The sequence below is a fragment of the Sminthopsis crassicaudata genome, chromosome 3, assembly GCF_048593235.1.
Source record: "Sminthopsis crassicaudata isolate SCR6 chromosome 3, ASM4859323v1, whole genome shotgun sequence".
Taxonomy (NCBI): domain Eukaryota; kingdom Metazoa; phylum Chordata; class Mammalia; order Dasyuromorphia; family Dasyuridae; genus Sminthopsis; species Sminthopsis crassicaudata.
The window spans coordinates 618,465,641-618,492,317 of record NC_133619.1 but is presented as its reverse complement, the minus strand read 5'-3'; the positions used below and the strand labels follow the sequence as shown (position 1 = coordinate 618,492,317).

The following is a 26,677-nucleotide window of genomic DNA, read 5'->3' as shown; positions in this document are numbered from 1 at the left end:
AAAGTCTTACCAAATCTGATTGATTTTACCTTTGAAACATATTCTGAAGAGGTCCCCTAGTGTTCTCTAGCACTGCCGCCTTGGTGCATACTTTGACTATTGCAATAGCTGTTGGTGGGTCTGCTTGCCCCAAGTCTCTCCCTATTCTAATTTATGCTCTACTTAGCTATCAAATTAATCTTCCTAAAATGCAGGTCATATAACTCTCCTATTCAGTCAACTTGGGGGACTCCTGATTTCCTCTGTGTGGTATTTAAAGCCCTTTCTGGCCTAGGTTCTTGCCACTTTTCCCATCTTCTTATATCCTATTCATCCCCCCACACTCTGCACTCTAATGGCGGTAATCTCTGCTATTCCTCCACTCTTTAATCTTTGCCTTTGTCCTGGTTGTCCTTCATACCTCTCTCTCCTCATTTCTGCCTTCCAGATTCCTTGAAACTCAGCTAAAATCGCACTTTCTATAGGAAAACTTTCCTGATTCCTCCTTAATGTGGCTTCTCTTTGTTGATTATCTCTGACTTATCCCATATTTGCCTTTTTTGTTTTTAATTAAAGCTTCTCATTTTCAAAACATATGCATGGATAACTTTTCAACATTGAGCCTTGCAAAATCTTGTGTTCCAAATTTTTCCCTCCCTTTCCCCAATCCTCTCCCCTCCATGGCAAGTAATCCAATATATGTTGAGCATGTTAAAAATATGTTAAATCCAAAATGTGTACATATTTATACAATTATCTTGCCGCACAAGAAAAATCAGATCAAAAAAGAAAAAAATGAGAAAGAAAACAAAATTCAAGCAAATGACAACAAAAAGAGTGAAAATGCTATGTTATGATCCACATTCAGTTCCCTACATTTGTCTTATATTATAAATATAACTATTTATATTATATTATTAAATATAATTATATATACATTATATTATAATTTATAATTATTATAAATATAGTTATCTTCATGTTCTCTTTTCTAGTAGAAGCATTCAGGCAATACAGTGGATAAAGTTCTGGGTTCAAATCCAGTTTCAGATACTTATTAGCTGTTATTCTGGGCAAATCAATTAACCTCTGTCTGCCTCAGTTTCCTAAATTATAGGAATAACCTATCTTATAAAATAGGAATAATAATAATATAAAATAGGTTATAAGGATAAAATGAGATATGTTTGTAAAGAACTTAGTACAAAGCTTGGCACATTAATAAATGTTTATTTCCTTCCTCCTTTCCCCTTTAGGTTGAACACCTTCGAAGGAGGGATTTTTTTAATTTTTAAAAAAATTCTAAAAAAAACCACCAATCCTTGGTATTGTGCTTAGAATAATACATAATAGATGTTGGTTAAGTGATTGTTGACTTGACCTAACTAGCATTTAATACAATGCCTCGTACATAGCAAATTATTACTAAATGTTTCAGTATCTATCTTTGAATCTATTTATCCATGTATTTTTGTACAGAACATTTATTTATTATTTATGTATCTTTCTATGTTAACTATCATGTAGGTGTTTAATTATGTACCTATCTATCTACCTGTGTACCTGTCTATCTATCTATCTGTAGCCAAGCATGGAAACTAGCTAGCCCTTTATTTTTTCAATTTAGATTTTATTTATTTACTATAAAACCCTGATGGCTAGGAGAAATATCTAAACTGCATGTCATATTTCATTTAGTGTTCATGTATCTTAAGGAAGAGAAAAATAGGAGAGACAATTCTGTCTTTGTTTCATATGAGTAGGCAGCTCTACTTGATGATGGAGCCGTTAAGGCAAAGTGGGGTGGCAAGGTACTGGAGTGTTAGGAAAGAAGGGGGAAAAAGAAGCTCAGACACCTCTAGAAATAATTTTTTTAAAAAGTGAGCTGGTAATAATTTCAGTCTTCTTCAGTAAGCATAATATGCAATAGAAATAAACTGCAACCTTTTCCAGTAAGATCAGGAGTGAAACAAGGTTGCCCACTATCACCATTACTATTCAATATAGTACTAGAAACGCTAGCCTCGGCAATAAGAGCCGAGAAAGAGATTCAAGGAATTAGAGTAGGAAATGAGGAAATTAAACTATCACTCTTTGCAGATGACATGATGGTATACTTAGAGAACCCCAAAGACTCTGCTAAAAAGCTATTAGAAATAATTCAGAATTTTAGCAAAGTGGCAGGATACAAAATAAATCCACATAAATCCTCAGCATTCTTATATATCACCAACAAAATGCAACAGCAAGAGATACAAAGAGAAATTCCATTCAAAATAACGGTCAATAGTATAAAGTATTTGGGAATCCATCTACCAAAGAAAAGTCAGGAATTATATAAGCAAAATTATGAAACACTTGCCACAAAAATAAAGTCAGATTTAAATAATTGGAAAGACATTCAGTGCTCTTGGATAGGCTGAGCGAATATAATAAAGATGACAATACTCCCCAAACTACTAATCTATTTATTTAGTGCTATACCAATCAGACTCCCAAGAAACTATTTTAATGACCTAGAAAAAATAACAACAAAATTCATATGGAAGAATAAAAGGTCGAGAATTGCAAGGGAACTAATGAAAAAAAAGTCAGAGGAAGGTGGTCTAAGTGTACCTGATTTAAAGCTATATTATATAGCAGCAGTCACCAAAACCATTTGGTATTGGCTAAGAAATAGAAGGGTAGATCAGTGGAACAGATTAGATACAAAGGACAAAAAAGGGTACATCTATAGCAATCTAATCTTTGACAAACCCAAAGATTCCAACATTAGGGACAAAAATTTATTATTCAGAAGAAACTGTTGGGAAAACTGGAAATTAGTATGGCAGAAATTAGATATGGACCCACACTTAACACCATATACCAAGATAAGATCAAAATGGGTCCATGATTTAGGCATAAAGAGGGAGATAATAAATAGATTAGAGGAACAGAGGATAATCTACCTCTCAGACCTGTGGAGGAGGAAGGAATTTATGACCAGAGGAGAACTAGAGATCATTATTGACCACAAAATAGAAGATTTTGATTACATCAAACTAAAAAGTTTCTGTACAAACAATACTAATGCAAACAAGATTAGAAGGGAAGTAACAAATTGGGAAAATATTTTTAAAAGGAAAGGTTCTGACAAAGGTCTCATTTCCAAAATATATAGAGAACTGACCCTGATTTATAGGAAACCAAACCATTCTCCAATTGATAAATGGTCAAGGGATATGAACAGACAATTCTCAGATGATGAAATTGAAACTATTTCCACTCACATGAAAGAGTGTTCCAAATCACTACTGATCAGAGAAATTCAAATTAAGACAACTCTGAGATACCACTACACACCTGTCAGATTGGCTAAGATGACAGGAACAAATAATGATGAATGTTGGAGGGGATATGGGAAAACTGGAACACTGATGCATTGTTGGTGGAGTTGTGAAAGAATCCAACCATTCTGGAGAGCAATCTGGAACTATGCCCAAAAAGTTATCAAAATGTGCATACCCTTTGACCCAGCATTGCTGTTATTGGGATTATATCCCAAAGAAATACTAAAGAGCGGAAAGAGACCTATATGTGCCAAAATGTTTGTGGCAGCTCTTTTCGTAATGGCTAGAAACTGGAAGTTGAATGGATGTCCATCAATTGGAGAATGGTTGGGTAAATTATGGTATATGAAGGTTATGGAATATTATTGCTCTGTAAGAAATGACCAGCAGGAGGAATACAGAGAGTCCTGGAGAGACTTAAATCAACTGTTGCTGAGTGAAATGAGCAGAACCAGAAGATCTCTGTACACTTCATTGTTGTATGAAGATGTATTCTGATGGAAGTGGAAATCTTCAACATAAAGAGGATCCAACTCACTTCCAGTTGATCAATGATGGACAGAAATAACTACACCCAGAGAAGGAACACTGGGAAGCGAATGTAAATTGTTAGCACTACTGTCTATCTACCCAGGTTACTTATACCTTCGGAATCTAATACTTAATGTGCAACAAGAAAATGGTATTTACACACATATATTGTATCTAGGTTATATTGTAACACATGTAAAATGTATGGGATTACCTGCCATCGGGGGGAGGGAGTGGAGGGAGGAAGGGGATAATTTGGAAAAATGAATAAAAAAAATTAAAAAAAAATAATTCCAGTCTTAAGTGAGCCAAGCATTTTCTTTCACTACTGCTTTGTCTTTTATCTGTAACTTTCTATTTATATTTTATTTCTTTACCATAAAACCCAGTTGGCTAGAAGAAATTTCTAAGTTGCATGTCATATTTTATTTAATGCTCATGTATTTTAATGAAGGGAAGGAAAAAAAAGAGCCAACTTTGTTTTAAAGAGATGAAATATTTGTTCCATATGAGTAGGCAGCTTTACTTGGGGATGCAGCCAGTAGGGTAGAGCAGGGTGAATGGTACTGGATTATTTTAGGCTGGGGAAAGAATTAAAAAAAAGCCCAGATGACTTTAGAAATTAAAATGTTAAAAAGAAAAGTGAGCTGGTAATAATTCCAGTCTTAAAGTGAACAAAACCCAGCTTTCCCCACTACCAGGGAAACATTAGGCATATTGAGTTTCAAAAGGAAGCCATGGCTCCAAGAAATGAAGGGAAGTGCCTTGCTTAGAAAGGCCAAGCAGGACTGGTAGTTAGAAAAGTGCCATCTATTCAAAGGAAAGGAGGGCTACCTGACCCAATGTGCTCCCTTTGGCTTATGGAATGATGGCAGTTCAAACTGCTATGTTTACCAGCACCACTTAGTGACTTATATGCACAAGGGAAGTACATTTAAAATACTATGAGAGTTCAGAGGGAGAAGTGCTCATTTCTTGGGAAAGTTGCATGGAGAAAATCGAATTTTAGCTTGAAGATGATCTTGAAGAAAGGGTAGGATTTCAATGAAGGGACTTGTGGAGTAAGACATTCAAGGAGTAGAGAAAGACAAGAGAAAAAGTTAAGAGGCAGAAAACTATGGGATATATTTGGATAATTGCAGCCCAGTTTGGCTAAAAGATAGTGAGTTTGTAGAAGAAAAAGTGAAAAAAATAAGCAGGGATCTGATTTTGAAGGACCTTAACTGATAGACTGAGTCTGAAATTTATTCAGTAGGCAATGAGTAATCTCTCTAGTTCTTTGAGCAAATAAGATGATCAGATCTGTGTAATAGGAAGGTTAATTTGCCAGTGATATCTAAGAATGCCGAGGACTAGATAATAGAGAGAGGTGGGGAGGTTCCTTCAGCCTATTTCAATAATCCAGGCAAAAGGTAATGAGAAGATAATAATGGGGATGGAAACAATGAAATGCCACTTAAAAACTAGGATTCAGGAGTCCTGAAATCTAATCTCAGTGCTGCCACTAAATAGCTGTGTCACTGTGGACAAATCAGGTCAAGAATTTCAAATCATAAAACTGTAGATTCAGGGAGGAATTTTAAATCATGTTCTTCTCTCTTGTCCCTACTTAGCAACCATAAATTCTATGAAGGAACCACAAAGACCATTGGGTCTTACCCCTTTTTTTTTTATTTTATAACAGATGAAGAAACCGAGGTCCAGACAAATTAACATTAACTAACAACTTATTTAAGCTGAATTTGAATTCATATCTTCTTGATTCCAGGACCTATTCACTACACCATGTCACAAAAATGTCCTTTAAAGATATCTGACAAGTGATCACCCAGCTCCCTTTGAACACCTTCAAGTTTGAAGATGGGGACCCTTCCAAGGCAGTCTATTCCATCTGTATAATAAAGAGGACGGGCTAGAAGACCACCTCTGATGCCCCCTCTAGCTTTAGGTCTATGATCCTATAGTCTGGCTGGGGATTTTTGGTATGGGAAATCCCTAACTGCCACACCCATGTGGCCACTAGATGGAAAGTGTTTTGAATTGCCTATGGCGACGGAACTGTAACGGAATTGTTTTGACTGAAATTACTGTTTTCAATCAAACTGACCACAGGTGGTACAATATTACTATCTACAGGGATCTTGGAGATCAACTATAAAGAGCCCATCCCATCATTTTATAGCTGAAGAAAATGAGAGACCCAGAGAGAAGTACTTTGAATGAGGTCATATGGTTAGTGGTGGGCTCAAGATTAGAATGCTGGTCTCATAACTTTCAGTGTTCTTTCAAATTATACCTTGAAACACTCTCTCTCTCTCTCTCTCTCTCTCTCTCTCTCTCTCTCTCTCTCTCTCTCTCTCTCTCTCTCTCTCTCTCTCTCCTTCTTTTTCTCCCTCTCCCTGTTCCTCTCTCTCCCCTCCCCTGCCCTAAAGTTTCCTTAAAAGGAACATGGGATGATTCTCTCTCCCCTTTTTCCTTTCTTACAGGACCCTTTTGGAATTTAGATAAAATAAATACTTTGTGGATGGGCTGAATAAAGACCTGGAATGGTTTCCAGGCAGTGGGGTCACTCAAACAAATCCTATCATGTACATCTTTTCAAATATCAAGAAACTATATGTTTCCTGTAACCAGAAAGCCCACATTCTAGTTGGGAAGACAGCCCTTTGGTGTGGTATGTCTTAAAAGTACTTACAAAGCTGTGAGATGGAGGTAGACACCCTCACCAGCACAGCAAGTCTGGGGGCTTCAGTTTCCCTTCCAGTAGAGCCGGCCTAGGCATTGTTTCTCTTGGAATGTTTATCAGGGCTCGGAATGCCAGTTCTGAATGTGCTTCCTCAGCACCGCTATCAAATAGCACTGTCTGTTTTCTTAAGGGATGGTCCCTAGGGACTGAGAGAGGCAAACCTCATCCCTGATCTCCTTGGGTGGAATTCTTGGAATACCTGGTTGGAGAGAACGATTTAAGTAAGCAACACCATGGGGTGTGCCTTTTTCTTGGATCCTAGAAAAGGGCCCGATGAACTGATTTACAGGTCAGGGAGAGAGCTGTTGGGCCCTGCAGGAGAGGGGTGGAGGAATTACAGAAAAGCATTCAGATCTTGCTGTGGGGCAGAAGGAGCCAAAGTCACAGGGGAGCAAGCCAGCACACTGTTCCTCCCTCTGCTTTGACCTTCAACAGATGAACTGAGGCCTGCTCAAGGAGGGGGACAAGACAAGAACGTGACTCAGAATTCCTCCCTGAATGCACACTAACCATCAGTCAGAAATCTACTTTAGAACAAATACAAGCTTATTAAAGGAAATGGATTCCTTATTTCTATCTTTGTTTCTCTTGGGTACCCACACATAGATCTTGGGATAAGTACAATGGTCGTGACTACAGGAACTAGAGCTGTAAGATACCTTGCCGTCTTTTAGCTAGATCCATAGATATATAGACAGAGAGGCAGAGCAAGATAGAGCATTTATTGAGCACTTACTGTGTGCTAAACATGGTACTAAATTCTAGGGATGTAAAGTCAAGAAGACTAAGGCTGTCCCTACTCTGAAGGACCTTAGATTCTAATACAGGAAGATAAAACATGAAGAGGGTCTGGAAGGCAGGGAGTGAGTAGCCAACATGCAGATGGAACAGATCTGAGAGTAAGCTCGAAGTGATTTTTAGGTAAGAAAAATGAAGTCTAGAAAGATCAGCTGGGTTGCTCAATTAGCCAAGGAAACGACAAGCATTTATTAAAAGGCCTATTTTAGGTTAGACTTCATATTGGCCCTGGGGAAACATGGCAAGAAGAGGCCTTGCTCTGGAGGAGCTTGCTTTTAATTGGGGGAAACAATGTGCACATATATAAGTCTAGAGAAAATATTTCTATGGCAGGGTTAGGATTCTAACTCACATCTGTTGGTCCCAAAGTCAAGGACTTTAATGATTTGGAGGGAAGTTCTTCAGCATTTAGTGTGTAAGGATCTTTTATGCATAGGACATAACTAATCCATGGTGCAGGAAGGTAGGAAGGAATGAAGTGGGTAGACACATGGCTCATCTCCACATCTGCCTTTCCCCTTGGAATCTAAGAAGCTTCTTCTCCCAGATGAGAAAGCTGAGGTCCAGAATTACTAAATGAGGTGCTAAGGTTCTTACAGGTGATAAATAGAAGTGAGACTGAACTCAGATCCCATGGCTATAGATCCAGGGCTGATCCACTGCACCTGCTCTCTGAGGAAAGGACATGAGAGAGAGAGATCAAGGAATGATGGGATATTTTAAATAAGACCTGCCTCAGGCTAGCCCCAAAGCCCATTGGCACGGGTAGAGATAAAAAGCCTACCTTTCAAGAGAGATGGAGTAGAGTTGGCAAGAAATGAGGGAGCTATAGTTCTCCACCAATTTCCCTTTAAATTTTAAGTCTTCAGGACTTTTTAAGCACTTAGGTCACTTAGGGTATTTCTGGCTCCCAGATTCAAGAGTGAAGATGGAATAGATCAATGTTACTTAAATTTGTATAAAGAAAGGACTGAGAAGACATGAATAGAGTAGGGAAGACTGGTAGGTAAGTAGATCTATCTATATCTATATCTATCATCTCTCTCTCTCTCTCTCTCTCTCTCTCTCTCTCTCTCTCTCTCTCTCTCTCTCTCTCTCTCTCTCTCTCTCTCTTGCCCTTCCTCCTTATCTATCTACCTATTTATAACAGATTAGGGGTTGATGTTTTATTAGGTTATCATAAGGCAATGAAAGTTAGGCTTGTTAGTGGACTGGACTTTCAAGTTCTTGGTTTGTTTAAAACAGGAATTTGACTGTAACATATGTTCCACTTAGAGAAGGATTCTCCAGTCATCTCCCCAATAAAATGGGGAAGAGTGAGGAGGGATGTAAATCATCAATTCCCCTACATTCTTCACAATTTTTATGGATGCTCTAGTCATGCAGATAAGTGGTCATGATGAAAAGGCATTCTTATGCTTTGCCACTTGCCCCTTAATATTTATTTCTCCAGGTGGGTTGGGGAGAAGACACTATACCTCAGGTATGTTCTCTGAATTTGCATCTGCTCTGCAGTTGTTGCATTGGAAGAGGATTATCTCATCCCTTCCCTTTTCTCTTTTTCTATAAGCTCATTCAAGGCCTTGTGATCTTGTCTTGGCTCCAGAGATGAAGAAAACTCAAGATCTTAGCTATTTTGATGGGCTTAGACCACTTTTCCCTGCAGAGAAGGTGGTGTTTCCGTCATACATACACAGACATGCACATGTATATTATATATATATACATATATATATACATATGTATATATATATATATAAACACATATAACATGGAAGGTGATTTTGGGGATAAGGCACTAGGAATCTGAGAATCCTAGTAAAGTTTAGGATTAAAATTTGAGAATCATCAAAGATTTCTCTACAAGATAGCCATTGAGTTGAGTCTGGAAGGAAACCATTTGGCCAGAAATATGAAGGGCATTGATGAAAAAGGAGAATGTGAAAAGACCTCTCGGGAGGCTGCTACTTGAAACATAGGGGTTAACAAGGGCCTTTATTAATAGAGTGGCAGTAGGGAAAGAAAAAAGGGAAGAACCCCCTGAGAGATGTTGTCTAGATGGATTAAAAAGACAGGGTAGGGGCAGCTGGGTGGCGCAGTGGATAGAGCACCAGCTCTGAAGTCAGGAGGATCTGAGTTCAAATTTGACCTCAGACACTTAACACTTCCTAGCTGTGTGACCCTGGGCAAGTCACTTAACTCCAATTGCCTCAAAAAAAAAATGGAACAATTGGATGAGTATGGGAGGTGAGACTGTAACATGAATCAAAGATAGCCCCAACAATGTATACAACTTAGAAAGGCAGAAATAGGGGAAATGAGAAATAGGGATTCAGGGAGAATGTTAATACATTTGACATGTTGAGATGTGATACATCAAATGAAAATATCCTCTAGGAAGTTGAAGATATGATTCTAAACCTCAAAAGAGGAGTTAAAACTAAGGATACAGGTTTGGGATTCGTTAACAAGGAGGTAGTTAAAGCCAAAGGAATGAAAGAAAATGCCATGGGAGAGTCTAGGGGAAATAATTTTTAGGTTCAAGCTATTTTTCCTTATCATTATCCTTTAATGGGAAAGAAATATTTCAAGCTACATCCAAGGGCTTGATAGCTTTTTCATCAAATACCAGTTATTCAGAGACCATCACGATGAGGAATACCATTTATCCAAGCAAACAGAATTCATAGAATAAGCTAGAAAATATACAGTGAAGGAGCTAGGATGACATTCCTTGCAGTCTCTGATGAAACAAGCTAGAAAGGTATATGCCCAAGGTGACAGTTCCTTTGCATGTTGGAGCACCCAAAGTCTTTGTTTTTTTTTCAATTAGAATCATTTCCCTGAAGAGAACCCAGACGTACGTGAGTACTCTTAGAGCTTTTCCCAAGCTCTCACCAATCCTGCCCTTTACAAAGGCACTGAGAAACCACTCTCTCCATTACTGTGGACCATTATGCAAATGCTCAGGTATGAGATACAGAGCACTCAGAAATGAAAATTAAACTCATGGGAACTGATCACCAAGGGAAAAAACAAGAGAAGGGGGACCCAGGACAAAACCTTGGAATACAATCAGAATTGTGGATGTGATACGGATAATGGGACAACAAAGGAGACTAAAGAAGGATAAAGCATCTAAAAGACCTTGGAGAGAATATCATAAAATCCAGGGAGAAAACATATCTAGGAGGAGAAGTAGTAAATGATATCAAACAAAGTAGGGATGATAAGGATGAGGACTGAGAAAACACCCTCCATCGTGGCAGTTAAGAGGTCACTAGCAACTTTGGAGAGAGAAATTGCAATTAAGTGATGAAGTCAGAAATAAGATCACAAAGGTTTAAAGAGTAAGACGAGATGAAAGGAAGGTGCCAAATAAGAATAACTTTTTGTTTGGGCTGATAAAGGAAGGAGGACCAACATCAGACTACCTTGAAGGGATAGGAGAGTTCAGTGAAGGTTTTGTTTTTTAGAGTATCTAAAGACACTAAGAAAGGAACCACTGGAGCTGATAATTAAAGATTAGAGACAGGGAAACAATGATCAATGGAGCAATTTTCTGGGGAAATGGGATAGAATAGGATTGAGAAGACATAAAAGAGGTTAGTGTAGGCAGACGGAGGGTCCTTCTCACCAGAAACTAGAAGAAAGGAAGACAGAATGGAGGATGTTGCTCTACATTATATGGCCACAAAAAGTTAATTGTATCATCTAAACATAAAAGGTTGAGCCCGAGGCAGGAAATCTCCCAGGAGTGAGCCATAGAGATTTTTAAAAATGAATATATCTGAGCAATATTTAATATCAACTGCTAGGCTGGAGTTCAGAAATCAGTGAATTTTCTTTCATGAATGGGTTCAACATCCTGGCAATCTGACTCAATGAGCTCTTGAGGCTGGTGGCTTGAGTTTAGCACCACCTGGTGGACAGTAGCCTTGTCCATGTGTGCATTAAATGGGGGGAGCTAAGGGCTCCTTGGTGTGATCTGGGACTTGAATGCTTCTTGAAGCTAACAGCAGCAGTAGAAAGTTTCCCCCAATCCTGTAGCTAGGAGTATCTTCAGGCAGAAGTGGTGGGAAACCCTTTCCCGATGTGTGAGTTTTTCTCATACTGGATTAAGGTTGAAAAAAAAAGAAAAATTTTTTTTCTTTCTTTTTTTAAAAATTAATTTTATAATTATAGCATTTTTTAACAGTACAGATGCATAGGTAATTTTTTTTTTTACGACATTATCCCTTGTACTCCCTTCTGTTCCAAATTTTTCCCCTCCTTTCCTCCATCCCCTCCCCTAGATGGCAGGCATTCCCATACATATTAAATATGTTATAGTATATCCTAGGTAAAATATATATGTGCAGAACCAAATTTTGTTGTTGTTGTTTTGCAAAGGAAGAATTGTATTCGGAAGGTAAAAATAATCTGGGAAGAAAAACAAAAAAAAAATGCTCACAGTTTACACTCATTTCCCAGTGTTCCTTTTCTGGGTGTAGCTGATTCTGTCCATCATTGATCAATTGGAATTGAATTAGCTCTTCTCTATGTTGAAGATATCCACTTCTATTAGAATACATCCTCATACAGTATCATTTAATGATCTCCTAGTTCTGCTCGTTTCACTCAGCATCAATTGATGTAAGTCTCTCCAAGCCTCTCTGTATTCCTCCTGTTGGTCATTTCTTACAGAACAATAATATTCCATACCATTCATATACCATAATTTACCCAACCATTCTCCAATTGATGGACATCCGTTCATCTTCCAGCTTCTAGCCACTATGAAAAGGGCTGCCACAAACATTTTGGCACATACAGGTCCCCTTCCCTTCTTTAATATTTCCTTGGGATATAAGCCCAGTAGTAGCACTGCTGGATCAAAGGGTATGCACATTTTGATAACTTTTTGGGCATAATTCCAGATTGCTCTACAGAATGGTTTGATTCTTTCACAACTCCACCAACAATGCATCAGTGTCCCAGGAAAATATTTTTTTTTTCTCCCAGAGGGCAATAGTATGCACTCATCTTTAGGTATTATATGCTTTTGAAATCAGATGACAGTCAAACATTTAGGAAGCTTATGCTTAGTGGGGAAAGGCAAAATCACTCACTGCCCTCAGGAGGCTCATTTGCTAATGGGTGAGACAACATGTAAAGCAAAATATAAGGTATACTCAGAGGAGATGAGTTCTGGGAATCAAGATGGTGAAGTAAGCAGTGAATCACTGTAACCTTCCCATGTTCACTTCTGGGCAACCATAAAATAGTGTTCCCAAGATAGATCCTGGAGTGAAGGAACCAGCAAGAAAACAGAGTTAAATAACTGACCCAGGAAACTTGGAGATTTGGCAGGTGGGGTACATCTCACTCAGGTGAGTTTGGGGGAAGTGCAGTTCAAGACAGGAAGCTCTCCAGTGAGTCAGCATTAAGTTCCATCTCAACAAAATAGCAGGAGATCCTGAGCCCTGGGGTGGTGGAGGGGGCCAAGAGGCAAATGGGAGAACACTAATACCAGGATCCCCCATGCCTTGTCAAAAACCAGGGGAGCCAGTGGTAGGACTACAGCTCTAGGAGTCACCATATGCTCTGGTATTGCCCTATCCAAACAGGTATCCTCTAGCAGCCAGACCACCATGTGCTTCCGTGTAGCTCTGGGGAAACACAGCAGTACTCCACCTTGTCTTAGCACATGCCAGACACAATCATCAAGACCCCCATCAATACCAGGTAAGCTGCCAGACCCCAAAGCCTCCAAAAGTGCCAGCCATCCCTCATCCCACATCCTTAGTCAGCATGAGACATGAGAATCCTCCTTGGACCTCAGGGCAACATCAGTTCAAAACCAGGGGTAAATAGGCAGGGTCTGCAGCCACTGGCACAAGAAGTGTTCCACCTTGAATAGTGCTCAAATTTAAAAGAAAGAAAAAGCAAGAGAGAGGGAGAGAAGGAGGGAGGAAGGGAGAAAGAAAGAGAGACAGAGACAGAGACAGAGACAGAGAGAGAGAGACAGAGACTCTGGGGGGGGGAGTGGGAGGGGAGGAAGGGAGGGAAGGAGAAAGAAGGAAAAACAATAAAAAGAATCTGACCATATAAAGTTATTATGGCGACAGGAAAGACTAAGACACAAAGTCAGACGAGGACACATAGGCAAAACCCCAAAGACAATCAGAAACAGGTCTCCAGCCTAGGAGGAACTCATGAAAGAATTTACAAAAGGAACTCAAAATATATGAGAGGTAGAAGAAAAACTGGGAAAAGAAATGAGAGTGAAATAAGAAAATTATGAAAAAAAGAGTCAATAGCTTGGAAAACTGCTTAAAAGTAGAATTGGCCAAATGGAAAAAGAGATACAAAAATTCACTGTTTTCTTTTCCATTTGGCTAATTGTATTTTTTAAAAAGGAGTTGTTAGGGGGCAGCTAGGTGGTGCAGTGGATAGAGCACTAGCCCTGAATTCAGTAGGACCTGAGTTCAAATGTGGTCTCAGTGGTCTCAGACACTTAATACTTCCTAGCTGTGTGACCCTGGGCAAGTCACTTAACCCCAGCCTCGGGGTGGGGGGGAGGGGGAGAAGAGTTGTTAAACTTAAAAAGCACAATTGGCCAAATGGAAAAGAAAGTACAAAAACTAATTGAGGAAAACACTACCTTAAAAGTTGGAATTGAGCAAGCAGAAATGACTCTATGAATCATCAAGAATCAATAAAAAAAAAATGTGAAAGAATAAAAAAGTGGAAGAAAATATAAAATACTTCCTGGGAAAAACAACTGATATGGAAAATAGATGCAGGGGAGACAATATCAGACTCATTGGACTATCTGAAATCTATAATTAAAAGGAGGATGTGGATAGCATCTTTCATGAAATTATTACAGAAAACTGCCCTGATGTCATGGAACCAATTTTTTAAAAATGCATTGAAAGAATCCAGCTATCATTTCTGGAAAGAGACCCGAAAATAAAAACTCCAAGGAACATTATACCAAATTTCAGAACTATGAGGTCAAGGGAAAAATACTACAAGTGTCCAGAAAGAAATAATTAAGATATCTGAGAGTCATAATCAGGTTTACAGTGGACCTGGCAGCTGCAACATCAAAAGACCGGAGATCACAGAACATGATATTCCGGAAAGCAAAGGAACAAGGACTACAACCATGAATCGTTTACCTAGAAAAATTTAGCATAATACTTCAAGGGGGGAAAAGATGGTTATTTAACAATATAAGAGGATTTCAAGCTTTCATAAGGAGAATGCATGAATAAAACTTTAAAATGCTATATAAATATATTGCTTAAATGGGTTATTACTAAGAGAGAAAAGGAGTGACTTCTACAGCAAGGTCCTGGCAATGAGAGGGGACGTGGTTAAGGGTGAAGGTAAAGAAGCATGGTCCTTAGTGAGAAGGAAGGCTGTTTCTTCTTCTCTGATCAGTGGAAAAGAGAGAGTGAATGTTGCTGCTGATAGGTGTTGAGGAGTAGAAGAGGGAGTGCTGAGAAGGTTACCTTGGATTTGGATTAGTGTGAAGGTGAAATTTAGACTCTCAGCACATTGGTGTCCATACCCCTAGTTTTTAGCCCAAACCACTCCAGTGTGATTCCTGGTTGTATGCAGGCTGCCAGCCTATGGTACATCAGCTCATGCTAACCAGGTGAACTTAAGAGTCTGAAACACTCCCCCTGCCCCCATTCTTCCTCTGGTTTGTGTGATATTTTTTAAACAATCTATTTATTTGCAACTTTGGTTCTGGACATTTTTCTCTGGCTATTCCAATGCTTGGATCTCTCTCCCTCCTCACCTCTATCCCCCGGCTTTCCCAGTTTGCTTCAAATTCTAATCAAAATTTCACTTTTTATTGGAAACCTTCACCATTGCCTCTTAATTCTCTCCTTCTTTCTCTCCATCTTAAATGTAGCTCCATTAGAAATGTGAGCTTCTTAAAAGTTGGGACTTCCTTTTGCTTTTCTTTGTATTCCTAGAACATGGTACAAGTGCCTGGAACATAGTAGATCCTTAATAAGAGCTTACCAATTGATAATGATGTGGACCTGGAAGCTGCAACATCAAAAGACCGGAGCTCACAGAACATGGCAATTGATAATGATGATATTTCTGATGTGAAATAAGTAGAGAGAAAGACATATTACATAGATACATAGAGAAACAGATTAACAGGATCTTAGAGATACAGAAAGCTCTTCTAAGACTTAGGGGGAGGGCAAGTATAGTTAGGAGGAAAAGAAGGGGAAGGATAATAAAGGGAATGTAGCAAAGCAGACTGGGACAAGGGTGAAAGAGGGCAGGTGAGACTAGGGCTGAGTTCAGTGTGGGTGTATTGTAGACAATGAGATGGGAAGTACTGTGGATTGAAAGGCAGTAATGGACTTGTGGGAGTGGTAAGGAAGTGACAGCTGATAAGAGAAGGCTAAAAGAAGCTATGAGAAGGGGAATGGAAAGTCCTAGAGGTGTAGATGTGGTGTGTGGGTGAGATGGTTGTGGAGGAAGGCAAAGTAGAAAGTACTTTCTGTCCATCACCCTAGCCAAACACATATTGGTTATGGAGCTGGCATGTCACCTAAACTCTCAGTATCCTGGGCACTAAAAATATGAGTTGCAGAGAAGGTAATCTAGTTTGCCTGCATTGATAGAGGAATTTATTTATCTGGGATCTGGGGGGGATCCAGTCCCTATGCCTATCTGGTCCCCAACACCCTGTGTCCTACAAAAAGTAGGGACTCAATATAACCTTTTTGAATTAAAGAATGAATTCATTCTCTTCCATTTCTCATTTTGACCTTTTAGTGAACAAAAATCAGCTCTACACTGCCATCTTTTCTAAACCCCCTTGTCCTCTCATCCTATCAAAGATCTTACACTGTGGATAGAGAAGAAGGGTCACCAAAGCAAAGGTAAAAGGTCCCAGCTAAAAGATGAACCGATTAGAAACAATTAGCTTTTGTGTTGTGATATGTTGGCCAGTATGGACAAAAACTGGTCACTTGGCAGTCCTACTTAGGATAGCCTCATTCTGGAGATTGCAAGAACAGCTCAAGGCCAATGTCCTACCAATGGTGGGTGGACAGTGTCATCATCTCTCAAAGGCCAATAATACTAACACAGATAACCAGCAAATAAAAACATCATAGTAGCCCTTGCCAAATACTCTGTTGACAGGGTGGTTATCTTTGTGGTAATTTGGAATGAAAGAACTGACTTTATTGTGTCTGTAGCCAAAGGAGATGGTACTGGGTCCTTTAAGGTGAGAAGTCACTTATCCTAAGGAATGCTACAATGATTCCTTTTGTGTATATGTTGGACCAGATCAGGGTTCTTAATCCTTTTTTGTTTAATAGATCCTTTGAGCAGGCTGATGAAGTCTATAGACCTCTCTCTCCTCAGAAGAATATTTTTAAGGGCATTAATAAACATATAGGCTTACAAATGAAATCAATTATATTGAAATAAATAGTTATTAAAATTTTAAAAATAAGGTCATGGACTTTATTCAGGTAAAGAACTTCTATCCCAGAAAGTTGTTGAGTCCCTTCCAACTCTAGTACCTTACACATCATATCAGTTGAGTGATCATTGATTGAGGATCATCATAAGAAAAGAAGGCTAATAATAGCACAAATAGTATATCACATCCAGAAATGGGAGCTGCAATTTGTGAGCCAGATAATGACAACAGTGACATCTTTTTTCTTTTCTTTTTTTAAAATGAAATTTTTTTATTTTAAAAATATATACAAAAATGTTTTTCAAAAAAAAATTTTAACATTCACCCTTACATACAAAACCTTGTGTTCTAATTTTTTTCTCTTTCTTCCCCCAATTCCTTCCCCTAGATGGCAAGTGATCCAATATATGTTAAACATGTGCAATTCTTCTATACATAGTTCCACAAATATCATGCTACACAAGAAAAATCAGATCAAAAAGAAAAAAAAAAAAAAAGAAAGAAAACAAAATGCAAGCAAACCACAACAAAAAGAGTGAAAATACTATGTTGTGTTTCATAATCAGTTCCCACTGTTTTCTCTCGGGTTCTGCTGTTTGTCTGGAGTGTGTATGTAGGCTGTAATGAATAACATCCTGAATCTTGTCATATCTAATGACTTCTACCCTCTTCCCACAGTCATATGGGCATAAATGATATTATCAGAAGGAATCTAGAAAATGTTGCCAAAGGTTCTGAGGTCTTGGGCAAGAAATTAAAGATTCTGGATAAAAGGAGATTTAAAAAATATATTTTATTCTTTCCCCAATTAAAGATTAAAACTATTTTTAGTATCTTTTTTTTTTTTCCAAGTTCTGAGTTCTAAATTGTATCCCTTCCTCTATCCTCCCTTCCTACTTTTCTGATTTGGTAAGCAATAAGATATAGGTTTTATGTGTGTGATCATGTAAAACATTTCCATATTAGTCATTTTGCAAAAAATAAACTTGAATAAAAGAAAAAGAATGAAAGGACTAAAGTGAAAAATAGCATGCTTCACTCTGTTTTCAAACAATATCATTTCTCTGAAGGCCAACAGTATACTTCATCATTAGTATTTTGGGATTTTCTTCTATCATTGAATTGAATTGCTGAGAATAGCTAAGTCAATTGTGGTACTTCATTGTACAATATTGCTGTTACCATGTACACCATAATCCTGATTCTTTCACTTTGCATCAATTCGTGGAAGTCTTTCCAGATTTTTCAGAAAACATCCTGCTTGTCATTTTTTATGGCACAAATAATGTTCCACAATTATATAGTACAGCTTAGTTAGTCATTCCTTAATTGATGGGTATCACTTTGACTTTCAATTTTTAGCCACCATAAAAAGAGTTGCTATAAATATTTTTGTCCAAATAGATCCTCTTCCCCCATCTTTAAATATCTTTGAGATATAGACTTAGCAGTGGTAGTGTGAGATCAAAAGGTGTGCATCGTTTGATAGCTCTTTGGACATAGTTCCAAGTTGCACACGCGCGTGCACACACACACACACACACACACACACACACACAATTGCCATCAGGAGAAACTGAGAGCTACAGATGAGAAAGACATATTTAGGAAGTGAACAAGACAGTGCCTAAGAACAGGATTGATATTTCTGGACCATGGTTTAAATCATTTTATAGAATGATGGAATTTTGTTAAGGATGAAATATATTCTAGTGTACTCTGAAAGATGGTAAAATTATATTTGCCTAAGAATTGGAAACCGAGGGAATGCCTATCACTTGGGGAATGGTTGAACAAGTTGAACAATGGCATTTGAATGTAACAGAATACTAGTGTTATATAAATGATATAAATGATGAACAGGTGAATTTTAGAAATACTTGGAAAGACTACTGATACTAAGTGAAGTGAACAGAACCAGAAGAATATCGTATACAGTAACAGTAACACTGCAAAGATCAACTCTTCTTTTAAATATAATGATCTAAGGCAATTCCAAAAGACTCATGATGGAAAATGCCATCCATACCCAGAGAAAGAACTATGGAGTCTGAATGGAAATTGAAGCATGTTATGATTCTTCTTTCACAACATGGTTAATGTAGAAATATGTTTACCATGATTGCACCTGAATAGTCTAACTTAAATTGCTTTCTCTCTTGGGAAGAAAGAGGGGAGGAAGAAAAATTTGGAACTCAAAAACCTATAAAAAATTAATGCTGAAAACTATTTTTACATGTAAATAGGGGGAAAAGACTACATTTACCTGAAATCTTGCAACCTGAATGAACAATGCTTCAGCTTGAGAGTAGAAAATTTGGGAAGCATTCAAAGAAAGCATGTCTCCAAGGCCTAAAACTCAACAGGGAAATCAGAAAAGGGGAAATTGGAAACTCACAGGATTAAAATCCTGAAGGTGAAAAGAGTTTCAGTAAGAAGACAAAGAGGAAGTTTTTTAAAGAGATCAGTGTGGATGAAAATTACAAACTAATTTAAAATTTTTAAAAGTATGTATAGAAAGATGATGAGATAAGGCATGTAACAAGATAAATAGACAAGTGTGTCATGGTATAGTGACAATTGTTCCAGATGTCTCTAAAGCTTTTGAGAAACAATAACAATAATATGCTGTTATTGCTGTTGTTAAAGCTATGGGACAAAGAGGAAGATCAAAAAAGGGACAGGTCTGATGTTTGGGTAGATGAGGCAATAATGACTAATGATAGGAAGAAGGCAGAACTAGTCAACTTTTCCTTTTCCAATGAAAGAGGCAGAGGGACACAGTGGCTACGTAATTAACCCTAAAGTCAGGAAGCCCTGAATTCCAGTTCTGCCTGTGTGACATTCTGGCTGTGTGATCCTAAGACACTTAAACCTCTTAAGATCCCAGAGCAGTGGGGAATAAATTCAAATAGAAACAAATCCCTGTAGGCTGCATAATGATGAAGAAAACCACAAACTGACATTATTTATCTTGTATCATTTTTAAAATTGTTAAATATTTCAGTTACATTTTAAGATAATCTGGGCCCTCTAGAGTTTTGTGGGCTGCTTAGCTACCAGTTGGATATCTCTGCTCTCCACCAGGGCTTCTTTTTTAATATGGCTTTTTATTTACACAATACAACCAGTGGCTACAGAAGCAGGGATGCCTGAACAGGGCCTCTCACCTATGAGCGAGTTGCTGAATTCCTGGATTGGCTCTCCTCCCATTGGCAGATACCATGCATACACAAAGCTCATGAGCGGCTTCTCTGCATGGTGATTGGGGATTGTCAACTGTTCATATGCTGATTCCACTTACAAAAATGTATGTCAACAAGGCTGTATAGCATAATAAACTGGAGCTCTTTTCACACTCTCTGAGTCTCCTGCCCTATTCACCTTGCCTCTGAGATCAAAGATCTCATATGCTTTGAGCTCTTAAAGAGGACCACAACAATTGGCACCCAGGAACAGAGATAGGAACTTGGACCAGTGCCAGAGCGACTACTTCTTGGTCAAGCACCGCTACGTGGTCAAGACAACCTCTACAAGGACTCCAGAGGAGCAGCCTGCTGAACTGCACTGTTTCTGGACCAATGTGGCAGAGACTGTTAAGTAACCTAATGGGGCAGAAAATAGGCACCCTACTCCCTTCAGACAGGGAAACATATGTCAAGATTATATATAAATGTATAAAAGAGCAGGGGTGCACAGTTCAATTAGGAGACATTAGGAAATTCCTGAACATTGCTTATAAAGTTTCTCCACGGTTACCTGAGGAGGGCTGTTATAATTATGATAGATGGATTGTTTTTGGTGAACAGCTCACTGCTTATGATAAGCAATGCCCAGGAGAAATAAAAAAAGTCATTTTACTACATATAATCTCATGAAACAAAATCTAAAATCAGAACCAGAAAAGGAGGTCAGAAAATGTATAGTTGAAGCACAGTTAGGCCCATCTCTTAGCAGCAGTTATCCCTCTCCTGAGCCTGAGCAATAAGATAAGTGAATGGCCTTCAACTCCACCACCACCCCCTCACTACCTTTGGCCCCACCCTATTCTTGTGTCTACATGGATTTCATGGAGCCTTTCAAAGGCTCTCCTAATAGAAAGCCCAAAAATGAAATAAGAATTGAGGAAAAGCAGGATCAGAAATATAAAACAAAAACCACAGTGACACTTAGCAGACAAAAAGCAAAAGGTAATCATGTATATTCTTTACCTTCACTTCAACAAGTTTTGCAACAGGTTAGAGATCAAGGAGAAGACACAGAGGGTTGGGAAGAATTATATCCTGTTATAGAGGAGAATAACTCTTTTAACCAGGGAAGAGAAGATGCAGACATGAACCACTTCCCTTTAAAGTTCTAACCAAGCTTAAGGACTCAGTTCATAAATATGGCCCATAGCACCTTTTGTTATGTTACAACTTGAAACAACGTCATGGGAAATTTTGTACTCCAGTGATTGGAAAGCACTCACATAGGCAGCGTTGACTGCAGGCCAGGCAGTGTTCTGGATGACAGAATTTTTAGAACAGACTCAGTTGACTCCCACTTGGGTTGCTCCAAGAGCAAGCATGAAGTTATACTTTGAGCAACTTAATGGTGCTGGGGCTCATGCAGACACTGGAGATATTCATCTTACTGAAGAGATATCTCTCAATATCCCAATGTGCCAGAACAGTGTGGAATAGGATTCCTATAGAAAAGGGTGAAAAGGAAAGCTTTACCCAAATAAGACAAAAAGCTGGGAGCCCTTCACTGATTTTGTTGCTTGATTACAGCATGTCGTAGCTAAGGCCATGGGAAATGTGGGAGGTGTAGATAGGATATTAAAGGCTTTGTTATGGGAGAACTGTAATGCAGATTGTCGCAGAGCGATGATTATTACCACCTACCCTTCCATGCTGTTTGTGAAGTGCTCATTCAACAATATCAAAGAGAAAAACAACTAAAAATCCTTATTATAAATACTAATATTCATTAGCTATCCCAGTCATACAAATATATGAGAAAATACCTGTGTCCTTAACTATGATTAACAGACAATATTTTTTTCATTTTTTAAAATTATTTTTTAATTTTATAATTATAAAAAATTTTGACAGTATATATGCATGATTAATTTTTTTATAACATTATCCCTTGTATTCATTTTTCCAGATTTTCCCCTCCCTCCCTCTACTCCCTCCCCTAGATGACAGGCAATCTCATACATTTTACATGTGTTACAGTATAACCTAGATACAATATATGTGTGTAAATCCCATTTTCTTGTTGCACGTTAAGTATTAGATTCTGAAGGTAGAAGTAACCTGGGTAGATAGACAGTAGTGCTAGCAATTTACATTCACTTCCCAGTGTTCCTTCTCTGGGTGTAGTTGTTTCTGTCCATCATTGATCAACTGGAAGTGAGTTGGATCTTCTTTATGTTGAAGATGTCCACTTCCATCAGAATACATCCTCATACAGTATTATTGTTGAAGTGTACAGTGATCTTCTGGTTCTGCTCATTTCACTCAGCATCAGTTCATGTAAGTCTCTCCAAGCCTTTCTGTATTCCTCCTGCTGGTCATTTCTTACAGAGCAGTAATATTCCATAACCTTCATATACCACAATTTACCCAACCATTCTCCAACTAATGGACATCCATTCATCTTCCAGTTTCTAGCCACTACGAAAAGAGCTGCCACAAACATTTTGGCACATACAGGTCCCTTTCCCCTCCTCAGTATTTCTTTGGGATATAAGCCCAGTAGTAGCACTGCTGGATCAAAGGGTATGCACAGTTTGATAACTTTTTGGGCATAGTTCCAGATTGCTCTCCAGAATGGTTGGATTCTTTCACAGCTCCACCAACAATGTATCAGTGTCCCAGTTTTCCCACATCCCCTCCAACATTCATTATTATTTGTTCCTGTCATCTTAGCCAATCTGACAGGTGTGTAAACACTGACAATATTGAAACATATCTTAACAAGGGATACGTAGTCATTCCATCTGAACTTATGGTTAAAACAGAAGATAATAATTGTGAATTAGCCCCACAGATGGGTCCAAATTCAGAGGCAGTTGTACAAACATATTTTACAAAGGCTATCACACTCACTCAGCCAATACTGATCCTTACTTTGAATAACCAACAATTTGAAGGAATAATAGACACTGGAGCTGATAGGACCGTGGTGGCTACTTCTTAGTGGCCCCTTGGTGGCCTATGACTTCAGCTAACAAGAGAGTGGCAGGGGAAGGAGGCAATAAGAAAGCTTTGATGTCTGCTGAACTGGTAAACTGACAAAAAGATGGAAAGACAGGAACTGTTTTTCCTTTAATAATAGATGGCTTACATATTAACTGATGAGGTAGGGATATATTACATCAATTAAGGATAAAAATCACCACAGAATTGTAGGAGGGGTTATTGTTGCTGTGGCTTCCACCAATCCAAAAATGACTTGGACTACTGACACACCGGTATAGGTGGAGCAATGGCTCCTGACCAAAGAAAAAACGGCCACTCTACATCAATTAGTATAAAAACAATTAGAATTAGGACATATTGAGAAAACAAATAGCCCATGGAATTCCCCTATATTTGTTATAAAGAAAAGACATTATAACTGAAATAGCAAGGAAAACATTGCTCAGAATTATCCAATTAACAGGAGAAACAAGAATTATATGGGTTAACATAGACAAGGATAGGTTAGATTGCTTAATAGCTATTCAGGAAACCTGGACCATTTTGTTAAAGTTAGGAGAAGTAAGAGCAGGAAAAATCCTGACCCAGTTGCCATTCTATCAACAGTGGCAATGGATTTTTCCCATAAAAACAAAAACACATCCACTTAAAGGCCCTAATGTGTTCACTGATGCCACCAAGCAAAATAAAGTGACCATATATTCCCCACAATTCGGCATCTCTAATTTTTTACTATGCCTTACACCTCAACATACTAACTGAGTTGTATGCATTGAAAATAGACAAACCCATCAATATCATTTCAGATAGTCACTATGCAGTTGGGGTGATTCAGAGAATAGAGACAGCATATAGAAAGGCTCAAATAGGACCTATCTTCACATTGTTTCAGGAGGTACAAGAGGTGATTTTAATGAAAGTCCACCTTTTTTATATAATGCACATCCACTCTCATAATGATGGGCTGGGAGCTATATTTGAAGGGAATAAAAATAGTGGATGGCCTGCTTATTCTTCTCTGCCCTCTAGAACAAGCAATAAAAGCTCATGAACATTTGTCTCTGGCTGCCAGATCTCTTCAGATATTGTTTGGTATAGTATAGTAAAGCATAGTAAAAAGATGTGTAGCTTATGTACCATATTCTAAGAGACTTGTAGGGCTGGGGACTAACCCCAGAGGTGACAGGCCCAATGATATATGGCAAATGGATGTTACATGGGAAAAACATGCATTCATGTCACAGTTGACACTTATTCAGGCTTTGTATCTGCATCCTCTCAATGAGGAGAAGCTGTTTTACAGATAATAAATCACCTATTTCACTGTTTTGCCTCTAAAGGTATCGCATACACCATTAAGACTGATAGTGGATCCTCATATACCTCGAAAATATTAAAACAGTTCTTACAGTAATTCTCCATACATCTTGGTTTTAAGATTCTTTACAACCCTACAGGACAGGCCATTGTAGAAAAGACTAATCAGACCCTTAAGAGATTTATTAAAAAACAAAAAGAGGGAGATGGAGGTAGGGTCACTCAGAAAGATATAAAGCAATGTACACAATAAATTACTTAAAATTTGATTCAAATGATTTAAGTCCAGCTATGAAATATTCTTTTTTTTTTGCTGTAGCCTTTTATTTTGTTTTTTGAACACTTTTTAAAATTAATTTTTATAATTATAACATTTTCTTTGACAGTACATATATATAGGTAGGTTTTTTTTGTTTGTTTGTTTGTTTTTGTTTTTTTTTTTTTACATTATCCCTTGCACTTGCTTCTGTTCTGAGTTTTTCCCCTCCTTCCCTCCACCCCCTCCCCTAGATGGCAGGCATTCCCATACATATTAAATATCTTATAGTATATCTTAGGTACAATATATATGTGCAGAACCGAATTTTGTTGCTGTTGTTGCAAAGGAAGGATTGTATTCGCAAGGTAAAAATAATCTGGGAAGAGAAACAAAACAAAACAAACAAACAAAAAAAACCAATGCTCTCAGTTTACACTCATTTCCCAGTGTCCCTTTTCTGGGTGTAGCTGATTCTGTCCATGATTGGTCAATTGGAATTAGATTAGCTCTTCTCTATGTTGAAGATATCCACTTCCATTGAAGTGTATAATGATCCCCTTGTTCTGCTCGGTTCACTCAGCGTCAGTTGATGTAGGTCTCTCTAAGCCTCTCTGTATTCCTCCTGTTGGTCATTTCTTACAGAACAATAATATTCCATAACATTCATATACCATAATTTATCCAACCATTCTCCAATTGATGGACATCCATTCATTTTCCAGTTTCTAGCCACTATGAAAAGGGCTGCCACAAACATTTTGGCACATACAGGTCCCTTTCCCTTCTTTAGTATTTCCTTGGGGTAAAAGCCCAGTAGTAGCACTGCTGGGTCAAAGGGTATGCACATTTTGATAACTTTTTGGGCATAATTCCAGATTGCTCTCCAGAATGGTTGGATTCTTTCACAACTCCACCAACAATGCATCAGTGTCCCAGTTTTCCCACAGCCCCTCCAACATTCATCATTATTTGTTCCTGTCATCTTAGCCAATCTGACAGGTGTGTAATGATACCTCAGAGTTGTCTTAATTTGCATTTCTCTGATCAATAGTGATTTGGAACACTCTTTCATATGAGTGGAAATAGTTTTAATTTCATCATCTTAAAATTGTCTGTTCATATCCTTTGACCATTTATCAATTGGAGAATGGCTTGATTTCTTATAAATTAAAGTCGATTCTCTGTATATTTTGGAGATGAGGCCTTTATCAGAACCTTTAACTGTAAAAATGTTTTCCCAATTTGTTACTTCCCTTCTAATCTTGTTTGCATTAGTTTTGTTTGTGCAGAAACTTTTTAATTTGGTGTAATCAAAATTTTCCATTTTGTGATCAATAATGGTCTCTAGTTCTCCCTTGGACACAAACTCCTTCCTCCTCCACAATTTCGAGAGGTAAACCATCCCATGTTCCTCCAATTTATTTATGATTTCATTCTTTATGCCTAAATCTTGGACCCATTTTGATCTTATCTTAGTATGTGGTGTTAAATGTGGGTCCATGCCTAGTTTCTGCCATACTAATTTCCAGTTTTCCCAGCAGTTTTTGTCAAATAATGAATTCTTATCCCAAGATTTGGGATCTTTGGGTTTATCAAACACTAGATTGCTATTTTTATTCACTATCTTGCCCTGTGAACCTAACCTATGCCACTGATCAACTAGTCTATTTCTTAGCCAATACAAAATGGTTTTGCTGACTGTTGCTTTATAATACAGTTCTAGATCAGGTACAGCTAGACCACCTTCATTTAATTTTTTTTTCATTACTTCTCTTGAAATTCTCGACCTTTCGTTCTTCCATATGAATTCTGTTGTTATTTTTTCTAGGTCATTAAAATAGTTTCTTGGGAGTCTGATTGGTATAGCACTAAATAGATTAGTTTAGGGAGTATTGTCATCTTAATTATATTCACTCGGCCTATCCAGGAGCACTGAATTTCTTTCCAATTATTTAAATCTGACTTTATTTTTGTGGCAAGTGTTTCATAATTTTGCTTATATAATTCCTGACTCTCCTTTGGTAGATATATTCCCAAATATTTTATACTATTGACCGTTAT

General features: G+C 38.0%; 1 protein-coding gene across 1 annotated transcript in view; it reads left to right on the top strand.

Annotated features, from left to right (window-relative positions):
- The first annotated feature begins 6,679 nt into the window (after nucleotides 1-6,679).
- Nucleotides 6,680-26,677, top strand: part of AADACL4 (arylacetamide deacetylase like 4) — a 76,312-nt gene continuing 56,314 nt past the window's right edge. Inside the window, exons 1-2 of the mRNA XM_074297637.1 lie at nucleotides 6,680-6,809; nucleotides 12,996-13,113. Of these exons, the coding sequence (XP_074153738.1) occupies nucleotides 13,020-13,113 (94 nt within the window). The 5' untranslated portion in view covers nucleotides 6,680-6,809; nucleotides 12,996-13,019. The remainder of the gene's footprint in view (nucleotides 6,810-12,995; nucleotides 13,114-26,677) is intronic.